The sequence below is a fragment of the Megalobrama amblycephala genome, unplaced genomic scaffold, assembly GCF_018812025.1.
Source record: "Megalobrama amblycephala isolate DHTTF-2021 unplaced genomic scaffold, ASM1881202v1 scaffold426, whole genome shotgun sequence".
Taxonomy (NCBI): Eukaryota; Metazoa; Chordata; class Actinopteri; order Cypriniformes; family Xenocyprididae; genus Megalobrama; species Megalobrama amblycephala.
Window position 1 is genome coordinate 116,887 of NW_025953373.1, and position 14,006 is coordinate 130,892.

The window sequence follows — 14,006 nt, forward strand, 5'->3', positions numbered from 1 at the left end:
GAAGTCAGTAGAGACCAGCAACTGTTTGGTTAACCCACATTCTCGAAAATATTTTATTTTGTGTTCTACACAAGAAAGAAATTAATACAGTTTTGAAACAACATTACAGTGAGTAAATAATGACAGAATTTTCATTTTTGGGTGAACTATCCCTTTAAGGACAAGCGACCGCATGGTTAATATTAGGCTGCTCTGTCATTTTAAAGACCTGCACATATATCTAATACAGCCACGCATCCAATTTTCTCTCAAATGTTTACTTTCACTTTAGACATAACCAACTGTGTTTTTGTAAACTTTGTGCGTATTTGACATTATTAGAGCAATCGGACTCTAAAGATAACTTAGTAGCTAATCAGGTGCTGTTTGACAGGCTTTTAGTGCCCGTGCGCTTCGGGTGAACGTGTTCTGTAAAACGCATGTCAGAACAGTGCATCAGCACGCAAAAGAAAAGTTTAACTGGCAAGGCAAGGCACATGAAATAATTAACTTTTGTGAGTGTCCCGCGGCGCGAATATTACTCTACCGCTGCGTTAAAATGTGATGTGAATGTACGGCATGTTGAACAGTAAGCTGAGATGGAGGCGCTGGAACTGCAACTGATAGAAAACACTGTAGCACGATACTATGATATTTCTTCATAAGCAGATCGTGGAGACATTTTAATCGTCCACGATCAAAAATCGTTATATCGCACACCCCTAGTGGGATGGTACTTGTGTGTGTGCTAACCATTTTTTTATTAAATAAATTAGCTTGGTTCAAAATCCTAAAAATTTGGGTCACTCCTCAATGATCATGGGAAAATGTGAGTCCCATGGACAAACCAGTTGAGAACCACTGTATTAGAGGATATTTTAGGGCGTTCACCAAAGAAGATGCATACCAAACTTCATGGATCATATGGTAGCAGATTTATAATGTATTTTTAGTTGTAGCGTCCACTGTTGACTATTAACTAACTAACATATCTTTGCAAAGCATCGACAAATAAATTTTTTTTATAACTTTTTGGAAAAAAACACTTTTCCTTTAATAATTATTGTGAGTGCCATCATCATTTCCAGTGACCTGTAAATATCTGTTAACATCTCAAAAAAAAGAGTTTTAATCTCATTTTTAGCACTGACCCATGTACCCACCTTTCCAAACACAGACATTCACTCACTCACCTGGTAAGTTCCAGAGCAGGGACACAGGCCCCTGGTCGGTATGATCCGCTGCCCCGGTACTCTTTGGCAAAGATGAGGTCCTGCATGCTGGCTTTGGCCTCTAGCACCTTCACACATTGCCGCTGCACATACTGCTTCACCTGGCTGATGTCACGAGACTCAAAAAGCAGCTTCAGAGATCGCTCCAGAATCTAAAAAACAGAACTTCATTAACCCCATCAACTAACATTCAACAATCCCATGATCAATGCATCTGAAGCAACTAGACAATAAGTACATTTACATGTGCAGTTAAAATATAGCTACAAGGGGATTTTGTGTAGTTAAGAGTGTGCGAATAACTTTGTTGTGTTCGCTGCGTGTCATCTGTTTTTTTTGGACAACAGAATCCATTTGTAGTCTAATTAATGTGTATATGTGGATGAAACAGCAACAAATCACATTATCCAGATTTCAATATACATTTCAATATATATATATTTTTATATTATGTGAGAATCCCAGAATTAATTTTGTTCTTCTGCTTCTCACACACACATCATTAATTTCCCTCCTGCACCCACACTTAGTACACCCAAGTACTCATTCGAGAACATCAAAATATAGAAGGTTTTATAGACAAACACAGAGTACTGCAGAACATGAAGGAATAAAACATACAATACAACCAAAAGAACAAAAAATTCAAGATCTAAATTTAAATAATATATATATTTAAAAAAGGCTTTAGGGCTGAATTTATTGTGATGAAACAATAAATATTATAATAAAGATTAATAAAGTTTTGCACTATTTTTGTAAGATGTAAGAAAATTTGTAACCCAGTGTTAATCCATTCAAGAAATGTTTACTGACTAATGTCATGCATAAATGGCATTCTTGTGTGCATATGAAGAACACTGGCAAATTGTATTTGTGGAGACATAGCAACTTAGCGGAGCTTCCTGAGCTTCAGACACAGACAACACACTCACTGGCCACAAGTTGCACACCAGAAATGTCCCGAGCACAGCAATAGAAGAATAAAATAAGAAAAGGCAGGCAGAGGACAATGTCTCTGCAGACACAAACACCACCACACACTTCTAGTGAATCATAAATAATTACTGAGATGGATAATTTTTGAACGAGTCAACACTATTTTTTTTTTTTTTTTTTTTGAGAAAATCCTTTATAGTAGACCTCTAAAGATATCACCCTCACATTCAGTTGTGCTCTGTATAATGTTTTTAAATGCAAAAATGCATTCTGTGTGACTACTCTGTGCTGCCTGATCTACATATTTTAATGTATTATTATTAAATAACAATTGTAAGGTTAACATCCATAATGATAATTATAATACTCAACAATATTTACTATAATACTCAACAATATACTTTTTTTTCCTCTCAGTTTTCTCAGATTTTTTAACATTTATCAAACTCTGCTTCCTATTACAACTACAGTGTGACTGACAGGTGGAGCCAGTGACATTATCAAGGCAAAAAGAAAAGAATAATTCTGGAATGCTAGTTACCTTGGCAACAGCAGGGCAGCCATCACGACGTACAGTTTCAATGCCTTTGGCATCAAACACTGGATTTTTCTGATCCAAACTCTCATACATGTATCCAACATAACGCTTCTTAGTCTGTAACACGCATGGGAGGTACACCTGCCCAAACACACAAGAATGCAAACAGACAAAATTGGAAATATATAATATACAAAAATGTGGCTTAAAAGAGCTCTCGCACTCAAATAAAAATAGAGCATACTCTTAGACACAACACTGATAAAGCACTTCACGAACCTTCTCAAATTTCAATTTGACGGGTTTAGGGTTGGTGGCAGTGACAGCCTCTGCAATTTCATTACCAATCTTAAATGCCTGTTCCTTGGTTGCTCCTTTCAACAACACAAACATACTAAAAGAGAAAGAGACTGGTATCAGAGACAGTATAATACTGTGTAATAAGCAGGCACAAAACAAATTTCCACTGACAAGCAATTTGCCTGTTCACACCGAATGAAGAACTACTGCACCATGAAACAGCCAATAGTGTTTATGAACATTTTGATGTTTATATTAATATTGCCGGCAATTTTATGAGCACAGAGTTATTTTTAACTTGAGTTTTAACACAGAGTTGTGTGCAGACAACACTCTCACGAATCAGGAAGGGCAGGGATTTTATCAAATTTAATCAGAAGGCAGCATACATATTTTTAAAATTGGACTGCATTTGGTCCACCACAACAATGGATAAAATTTGAGAGGGAGGCAGTGTCTCCACAGCACTGTGACTGGCCAGTTAACCTGGTAATATGATATCATATATGACAACGGTTTGCAAATCAGACAGAATAAGTCAAATTGGAGGATATGGACTAATTACAAAATTACAAAAAAATAACACTCCCTCTTGCTCAGCAACATTGTAGGTCACATCTTCATTGAAATGAACTAATGGATCCAGTTTTATTTCTCTACCTGTCTGTATCTCCATAGACCACACGCGCTCCCCACTTCTTGGTGTCATTGACCAGCTTTATGGCTCTCTCCAAAGTTTCTCGGGCCTTGTGCACAATGCTGTCACCTACCTGGAGTATGAGGACAGAGACATATTTTCACTGGTTTCTTTGGCAACATGGTAATCTCAAAACACATCCTATTAAATTATAGGCATGTGGCCTTTTCAGTCTTTCTTAAATGGTATGGAGCGATGTTGTATGCAAAATTTGAATACAATCTAAGATATTTAAATCTGTTAGGACCCAGATTTTACACTGGACATCAAGAGGCAAGTTAATACAGTACCAAAATTTGTTTAAAACCAAACAGTGAAGTGTAATAATATTAACCATGAACCACATAGACCCAACAATATGCTAATTTATATATGACATAGGCTGGTTAGAGAATTTACTATTTGTTTTACACTGTCTGTACAGTTTGAGTGTTCAGTCTGTAAAATTCTCGCTGGTTTCAGCAACCAAAAATTTACTGCACAAAACCAATTTTTAATCAAAAAACCTTTTAAAAGGTGATAAGCATATTTATTTTGCTATCATAATGATTATTTACTATTTGGTTAGTTGCAATTCATTCTTTGCATCTAGCATTGTTTTTCCTATCTGATCTGTGATAAGATTAGACATGCAACTCATTTTTGAGTTGCAACCAAACAGCTGAGAACCACTGATCTGAAATGCCAAGTTACAGCATGTACTGTACCTCAACGCTAGGCATTCGTCCTGAGAAGCTGGCAGCAGTGTAACCGAATGTGACATTAGCAATAAGTTTGAGGCCAAGCTGCCTGGCATCCAGCAGGCGCAACAGAGCTTTGTCATTCTTGTACGCCTTCATAGACTGCTTCACCATGATCCTCGTCTTCAAAATCTCCTCCAGCATACGTGGAAGGACACCCCTCCGCACTGATGACTAAGCACACACAAAGTGTGAATAGAACAGACTTTGACACTGCCATTGTAAGAGATACTACAAATAAATATTATAAAATGGACAGTTCTTGCTCTAAAATCTGGCTGGATGAGATGTATTCAAAGCTGAAAAATATGCAACTGTGACTGCACATCTGTTGAATTTTACATCAGTTTCTGTTCATAGAATGAACTTTATGATACTTGGTAACCAAGAGCAGAATTGTCTTTTGTGACAATTATTCATAATATTTTAATTATTCCTTGGTATTTCCAGGTAATATTGGTATCCATTATCATATTCTAGTTGCTACTGTTTTATAACAGCAATAAGTCCTAAAAAATGTTGGTTAACTTTGTGGCATTGTGGTCTCATATCCATCAACCAGTGACAATTTCTGAAAAGCCAATTCAGTTACACATACTATTTTTCAAAATACAGCGAGTAGCAAGCTAGTATTCCATTTCATCTTCTCATAATCAATTTAAATGGCTCATCTTGTGAGCCTGTTGCCATTTAGGGATCATTCAGTATTTAAATGAAAGAGATTAGCAGTAGTGTAATCTCAAAACTACCTTAACAAATGCAACACCATTGGGAGAAATGGTGATGTCATTTCTGAGTTGGTATAGGAGGTCAGGAGGGACTCTGAGAGATGAACAACCAAACCTGAACTCATCGGATCTGAGATAGTAGGAAATAGATAAACATTTAATGAACCACACAACAGATACTGCAGATATATAGAAATGTTGCATTAATATATACTACAGTACTAGTTCTCATGTAGTTTTACTCTAAATCCAAAAGCATGCTTACGTTCCAAGATTCTCAACATGGCCGAGGCAGGTGGAGAAACAGTAATTATAGGCAATGATGATGGATGGATACAGTGACTGGAAATCTAACACAATGACCGAGTTGCTATAGAAACGCGATTCTGGCTCCATGACAAGTGGAATGCACTGTGGGGCTCTTTGCTGGGCACGCTGCTGTGTGCTTGGGGTCACCGGAATGTAATTCAATGGCTTTGCAATCCTTAACATCATTGATTCCACACGGTACTGCAAGAGGAGGAAAAAAGATTAACTACCAACACAAAACTGCAAAAAAGTAATTATGAATCTAACAATCAAAAACCTAAATATAGTATACATCTCTGAACCCCTCTTTTTCAAGAATTAAAGGAATACATTTTTTTTTTTTTTTTTTAAATACAACTTAATCGATAACTTGCCACAAAAAATAGATTATGGTTGGGAATCAAGAACCAAGAGAAAAACTCAAACTCAAAATAAAAGGGCCACATCTTTCTATTGTTATGTCCACACTGGTTTAAAGCAACAAGCAACAACTGCTAGCCTGACGTGGTCATACTCAATTCTAGTCAGAATATGAGTCTGATACTGCTCCATTGGGCTTTGATTATGGGGGCGTATTTCAACCGATCCAGGAAAGACCTCAATTGGATAGACCTACAACCAATCAGAGCTACAGAGTAAGTGACGTATGTTGAGCGACGCATAGTTGTCAACAGAACTCTTCTTAGCGACCATCGGGGCCAGCTGATAAATCAAACTTTTGCCGAATCCCGTAGGAAGGACGGCAAAGACATCTTTCCCATCGACAAATGCCTTGATCGCGGTCCTTTGTTCCTCTTTTAAAATTAATGCGCTGTCGATATCTTCTATAACGGACGCGATGGCAGAATCTACACATCTCAGTTCTTCAACAACAGCCATCATTGTTGTAAACTAATTGACCTTTCGCAAAGACTCGCCCCCCTTAGTTACTGTTGTTTTGTCCGACAAGCCGTGGCGCTGTCACGCCACACAGAGTGGAAAATACATCGCGGAGCAAAGAGGAAACTGACAACACATTGACAGACGAGACAGAGCAGGTTATTTATGATATTAAACAAAGTCCCAGCTTTCAAACTGTGTAGTTATTAAAAAAATTCAAACAATAAAAACCGTTTTGTGGCTCTTTAATGTGTTGTGACCATGATCGTGACAGATTGCTGTAGCGCCTCAACTCAAGAGGCTCGTTAACTGATCATCTCTTCCTACTAGTCCATTTATAGCATCAAATAAACATGAATGAACATGAGAATGAATGTTGTTTCAAACGCAGAAAGACGTCAATATGCACAATTTTTCAAGGTTAACTCCACCGATGTTAATCTTCTAACTCCTGACTGCTTTGTCGGACAAAATGGCGGATGCGGCATTCTGATTGGTTAGATCGCTTGTCAATCAAACTCCCCAAGCGCTCTTTGATGACGTCGGTGGTTACGTAACCGCAGATAGCCTGTCCATCATCGATTAAAGCCCGCCCTGGCAATTTGATTGGCTCGGCCTTCTGGGAGCCGAGCATAATTACTCCACAATGGATCGAGTCCAGACCGAACTTCCCGTCCAAAAAATGTTGTGGGCGGGGTTCGGGCTGGCACCCAGGCTAAACAACTGCAGTCTTGAGGCTGGAATGCACTTCACAATTTTTTTTTTTTCTTTTTTTTTTTTTTTTAAGAAAATAATACTTTTATGCATTATGCATTAAATGGATCAAAAGTGACATTAAAGAACACCAAAAACAATGATTTTGTAATCCTCCTGAACCATTGTTCCATTGTTCCTGTTCCATTTTTGTGCAAAGAAATAAGTCTCCTGACAGTTCTCTGCCAAGTTGTTTCTGTTGTTGTCAGCATTAAGTATGATTCAGTGGGCCGGCTATGTAACAATGTTAATTAACTTTTTAGTTTTATTTTGTATCTTTCAAGAGGGTGTAGTCATTTTAATCAAATCATTTCATATGGTTTTAGATGGATGATTACCTGTGAGCCCCTGGTTAGCACATGGTAGAACTGAATTCCAAACACGCGTGCCAGCTCACTTGTCCTGCCAATAATATCGTGCTGCTGAAGTAACTGGACTGTGCCACACACACGGCTCACATAATGATCCACCACTTTCCACCTTAACCAAATGAAAGCAACAGATAGATATCAGAATACAAAAAAAAAAATTGTATGACCAGTAAACATTATTAAATTTCACATGCAATTTGCAAATATTGTATCCCATAATGCAATGCGCCCAACTTGACCTTGCATTTCAGTGTGACAAATTAGCTTCAAGTAATATCAGCAGTAATTTATAACATCTATTTATTTGACATCGCCATGAAGTTACCTTTTCATGACATTTAGTCATTCAATAACTTATAATAAAGCTTTTCTTTCATTTTAACAAACAAAGTGTAGACATGATGTAAATAAAAATTCATTGTGCTTCTAAGGTTATAACGAGTTTTCAAAAGAGTGCAGAACTTAAACTGAAGTGATTAACAGCTTCAGTGATTATAAAGTGAGAGCACTTTGCAGGCTACATTCTAATGTTTTAATGTATTATTTACTTATAATTATTATTAACATTAATTTATTTTCAAACAGGTAAATAAAAATCACTAAATAGTTAAAATGATGGGGTGGTGAAGGGCCCATCCCTTGGTTCTGTGATTGGGGCCAACATTTGGTACGCCCCTGCATCGGCAGTCCTTATTGTTGGGCCCTGAAAAGTAAATAAAAGTATACAATCCTTTTAGCAGTGCTTCCCTGAAAATGTGTTGAGTCCTGGAAATTTACAGGTTTGAGTGCGGTTATAGAATGCGGTTATAGAATGCGGTTATAGAATGCGGTTGGCACTGTTGTAAAAAAAAGTATTATTTGAGCAGCCAGTATACCCCAGCACTTCAGCCCGTGGAGGTCTGTGCATTAATGTGCCCCTAGACATAACGTGCCCAATTTTGCTTAGTGGTTGGAGGACCAGTTAACATCAACAATCTCTTCAGTTTCTCTTGAACAAAATGAAATGTATATTCACTTTTTGGGGGGAAGGAGATATTTGGAAATTAACTGATATTAATGTTAATCACTTTGCCCTTTTAGGCAACAATGTTAAATGTTGATTAACTTCAAGGCTTACACACTGATAAAAACTTAATCTTATCAATCTCTGTTTATCCACTTGGACACATTTTAATACATTGTTTTTCATTTTCCCTTTTTCTTTTCTGCCCTTGAACGCTTCCCTCCTCTATCCATTTTGGTCATGTGACACACTTAAGAGTAATTTCGGAGGGCGAGCAGTTGATATCATTTGATATAATAAAATAAAAATTTTGAACTATTTTAAAATGCTAAACAAAAGTTAAAGGTGACCTATTATGCCCTATTTAACAAGATGTAAAATAAGTCTCTGATGTTCCCAGAGTGTGTATGTGAAGTTATAGCTCAAAATACCCCACAGATAATTTTTTATAGCATGTTAAAATTGCCACTTTTAGTGGTTAAGCAAAAACGAGCCGTTTCAGTGTGGGCCCTTTAAATGCAAATAAGCTGCTGAGCTCGGCCTAAGAGGGCGGAGCTTCAAGAGCTCGTTCTCCCCTAGGATTCAGTCAGGACGCATAATAATGTCAAAAACTGCGAATATATGCTGCATGGAGATAGAACAGGTATAGTTTAGTTCAATTACGGTTACAACTAATATTGCCGCCTTGTTTTTAATCCACTATATTAGTACGTTACAGGCCTGTTTTACTATCCGAATGATGGCCAAAACTATACAGATGAGTTTTATTGTACTTCACAGAAAAGATGAAGCGTCTGTTTTCACTCTAGAAAATCATTGTAAGAGTTTAATAAAACACTGCAAGTGTGCAATAAAATATTATCCATAAACTCTCTCTTATCTTTGTATTATCACCAACATAGATTGCGAATTACACAGAAACACTCGTTACAACTAACAGTAAATGAATATATATAAAGGTCCTTATGCCTTTCGGGTGGTGCTTAATAAACTTTATACCCGTAAATAAACTCTGATGAACTATAATAAAGTCCCCTTACCTTCATTACTGCCGTATCCAGTATCATTCTGGAGACTGTAAACTGGATGACGAACAGTTTTCACTTGTATATCCTTGAGTAGCACATTTTAGCAGTCTCTGTTTTGTATTGTCCCTTTGTATTGTTATTCGTTCACTAAGCAGTCCGGTGTTAAATAATTCGCGCAGACATACACGAATTTCGACAGAACTAAGGGAGCATTTTCCTGGAAAACCAAGTTAATCCACCTCGTTTTCAGCAGCTCAGATTTAGGGAGTAACGTAAATGAATAGAGCTATGTGGATTAATCCATCCAGCTACAGAACACCTAAAACGCTTGGGAGACAGTCTCGTCAGTGCAGCAATGGTGGACTCGCTGTAAACTCACTCAGAGCGGGTCTATGTTAGTGATGTGTCGTTCTTGAACGATTCGTTCATTTTGAACGAATCTTTTATGTGACTCGGGAAGAACGAGTCGTCTCGGGGGGTGATTCGTTCAGTCGCGCATGTGCAATATTCTACAGGTTCTGTACTGCTAGAAGTAGTTCACCTGATGATTCAATTGATTAGTTAATTTCATGAGTCTTTCGGGTTTTGAGTCGTTCCTTAATCACGTGACAGACCCATACGCTACCAATGCATTCTGAGCCGGAAAGAGAATTGATTAGTTCTTTTTATGAGTCTTTCGGGTTTTTGAGTCGTTCCTTAATCACGTGACAGACCCATACACTAAGCCAATGCATTCTGAGCCGGAAAGAGAATTGATTAGTTCTCTTCATGAGTCTTTCGGGTTTTGAGTCGTTCCTTAATCACGTGACATACCCATACACTATGCTGTGTGACCCAAGCACATTATATTTATTAGTAAATAACGTTAACTCTCCAGTTTTGTTTGAGTTTGTGTTACAACTGTTAAAGCTGAAGTTATCATAACCTTGATGTTTTAAACTAACATTAATAATTCAAATTCAAAATGTTATTTGCTTTTAATTTATGTCATTATGTCCTTTTTGAGCAATCTTCTTATATTAGACCAATATGTCAAGTCTGCCTAGGAAAAGCAATTATTATAACAGCAAACTCAAAATTGGAGTAAAAATGAACAAACTAGGCTATAAATACTTTGTATTGTAGGCTTGGATTATTATATTATTATATAGCCTAGTGTTTATTTACAGATAGACAGTCAAAAAGATAAATTAATCAATATTTTATTTATAACAGGGCTTTATTTATTTATAATAACACACCACAGATCCTCAAGAAACAGTAACAAAAACAGTGACAGAAATGTCAGAAATAGCGTATGGGTCTGTCACGTGATTAAGGAACGACTCAAAACCCGAAAGACTCATGAAGAGAACTAATCAATTCTCTTTCCGGCTCAGAATGCATTGGCTTAGTGTATGGGTCTGTCACGTGTTTAAGGAACGACTCAAAAACCCGAAAGACTCATGAAGAGAACTAATCAATTCTCTTTCCGGCTCAGAATGCATTGGCTTAGTGTATGGGTCTGTCACGTGTTTAAGGAACGACTCAAAAACCCGAAAGACTCATGAAATGAACTAATCAATTCTCTTTGCGGCTCGGACTGCATTGGTTTAGCATGGGACTGCCTGTCACGTCATTAAGGAATGACTTAAACCCGAAGACTTGTCAGACAAGAGGTGAGGTGAGCTTAATCAGCTTGTCATAAACTGAAGACCCAGGTAATGAATTAATCATTTCTGAATCTTATAGCATTGTAGTTTTGTATTGTTTGTAGTGGGATCAACGTTTGCATAAGTAGTAGATGTGTTGGGGAAGTAACACGTAACATTTTAATTACATTTTGCTAAAATGAACGAAATGAACGAAATGACTCGAAAAAAGATTCGTTCATTTTGTTGAACGAGACTCAAAAGTCCGAGTCAGTAAAATGATCCGAACTTCCCATCACTAGTCTATGTTCAAACGTCAGTGTCAGTCAACACTGTGGGCGGGGCCTGTGGCTTTTGTGACATCACACTGCCAGGGATCTGGAAACGGCTTGTTCTGAGACACTGCTTATGATTTATGGGGATTAAAAAAAAAAAAGGAGTGGGTGGATTTTTATCACTATAGGGTGGTTGTGTACACACACTGCCAACACACATTTATGTCCAAACACCAGACAAAAGTGAATTTTGCATAATAGGTCCCCTTTAAATTAAAATGTTTCCTTACATCATTTTTTTTTTAAATTAGGTTTTGATTATGACAGTTTAAAGGAGATTTTGGCACAATAGTTCCCTGTGCGGCACCCCAATTATCTGCATATACTGCATATCCTGTTATTGCATTATAGTTGCAATAAAAGTTAGCTTTAGTTAAAAGATGAATGGAGAAATGTTATTCAAAGGAACAACTCTGCAATAAGACCAGTAATAGGCATCTGACTGATGCAAGATCCATTCTCACCTGTGCAGGTGTGTGTTGTGGTCAAACCAGTCAGAGAGTGTGCGATGGCTGTAGAGAGGAAAGCGCTGATGCAGGAGGTGGAAAGCCACATTCTCAAAAGTATAGTTATTCAATGCAGCCTGCAGACATACATGAAGCACTTGATTAAAAAGAGAACACTCAGATAAACAGCATTAGTTCTGGCATTCTGGGGGTATGAATGTCAAGTAAACCTCAGTCTTCATAACCCTCCATAAGTTGAGGACAATGCGTCCAATAATATGGATTTCCGTCATAGTGTCTGCACCATATTCATCTTTTTCTGCCATGAACCGATTCTCCTTTGCATCCCCTGTAAAAGTAATAATATCAAAAACAACATTTGAGAAATGGGATAAGGGGGAAAAGGCACAGATTTGGCAGAACACCTTGCCTGCCTCAGCTCTTAAAGTGAATTCTCTGCTTTTAAATATTAATGAGTGTGTTTTCACTGGCCCTGTTCACACTTGGTATTAACATCCATCTGGGCAGATCTGATCAAAAGTGCTTAGAACTTTGTGTGTGTGTGTGTGTGTGTGTGTGTGTGTGTGTGTGTGTGTGTGTGTGTGTGTGTGTGTGTGTGTGTGTATCCTTTGATGCTAGGTAATAGGCTGGGCTGGACTGTGTTTATCAAATGACGTGGCAGAAGATCTCAGGAGGAAAATGGCAATTATAACAAAGATGAAGCCAAGTCAACTTTAAAAGATGTACAAATAATGCACTTTTGCTTATACTTGCTCTCCACAGACAAGCCAGAACCCCTTGTGTTGAAATGTTAACAGTTTATGTTTATTATTAGTGACTCCGGACAATGCATTTTTTCTTTTCTTTAGTTTATGGTAAAAATAAATTAGGTTAGACAGAGGACTGATGTACACAACTCTTTCTTTTTTGGTTTTGAATATGCACTACTCTCTCTTACTAGTTTTGCCAGGAAAGGTTGTACAGTGGATAATCATTATCTATTTGTAAAGTAAGCATTCTTGCTTTTGTAGCAAAACTAGTATAGTGTCTTTGATGTTGCAGCCCATTCCAGTGGGATAGGTGTATACATTAGAGTGCATATTACACATGGTAGTATTTTGTATAACATGCATTCACTTGAGTCTAGATCAGGGGTCGGCAACCTTTTTGTCATGAAGTGGCATTTTTAACTTTCTGAGTTAAATCACTGTGCCACCCCACACCCCCATAATGGCTATTCATAATGGCTAACATAGAAATAGTGCATAGAAATAAAATTTGTTTTCAGGTTTAAATTACACTTTGAAGAACAGATTTCCAATGGGCCTATTTAAACCTGGCCATTCATGTGTTTTTACTGGTCAGATAGCTACCTGTTTTGCTAAAACATAAATGTGTCTGCAAAACAAATATATATCTAATCTTCAAATCCTGTGCTATATGCAAACTGAACAGAGCTCATGTCAAAGATAGCAAGATATGAGCTTAATTTTATTTATCATCAGCCAATTTCAAGATCAAAGACCACAAGTAGAGAGAGCGGCATCAGCACTGGTAAGATTATTTAGTCTCACTACTTTTAATGAAGACAACTGTGTGTTGAGCTTCAGGATGTGATGCTGAACTTTCAGTTTCATTTGCGGCAGTTTGCATGTCGGCTTGCTGAAGAGATGCTCAGTTACTCCTATGCGGCAATGCATGCTGCAGTAGCGCTGTCATATCTGGGTACCAGGAGCGGTTAACACTCTTACATGTTTCATTTTTACCATTTTAGGATGAGTAAAATTTAAAATCTAGAATGTAAAAAAAAAAAAAAAAAAAAACAACAACAACAAAAAGCCCCATCTTTTGGTCTTTTCACGACTGGATAGCTATCTGATCAGAGAAAACACATGAAGTGCCCGGATACATATGAACATAGTTGCCACATACATCACAGTCACTTTGATGTGTATGGAATGTTTAAAAGGACTCAATATACTTTATAGCATTTATAGCATTAACTATGTAGAGCGGAACAAGCTGTAAGCTGGCATTCAGTAACTTGTGTGTGCGTGATGCACAGATCCCAATTTCAGACTCAACATGACAAAAAATA

At 37.4% G+C, this 14,006-nt stretch overlaps 1 protein-coding gene across 1 annotated transcript in view; it reads right to left on the reverse strand.

Annotated features, from left to right (window-relative positions):
* Positions 1-769: 769 nt before the first annotated feature.
* Positions 770-14,006, reverse strand: part of LOC125261539 (DNA polymerase zeta catalytic subunit-like) — a 99,669-nt gene continuing 86,432 nt past the window's right edge. The window contains 10 exon segments of the mRNA XM_048180094.1: positions 770-1,363; positions 2,692-2,829; positions 2,968-3,082; positions 3,649-3,758; positions 4,393-4,599; positions 5,175-5,283; positions 5,419-5,663; positions 7,433-7,574; positions 11,927-12,045; positions 12,139-12,257. Of these exon segments, the coding sequence (XP_048036051.1) occupies positions 1,169-1,363; positions 2,692-2,829; positions 2,968-3,082; positions 3,649-3,758; positions 4,393-4,599; positions 5,175-5,283; positions 5,419-5,663; positions 7,433-7,574; positions 11,927-12,045; positions 12,139-12,257 (1,499 nt within the window). The 3' untranslated portion in view covers positions 770-1,168.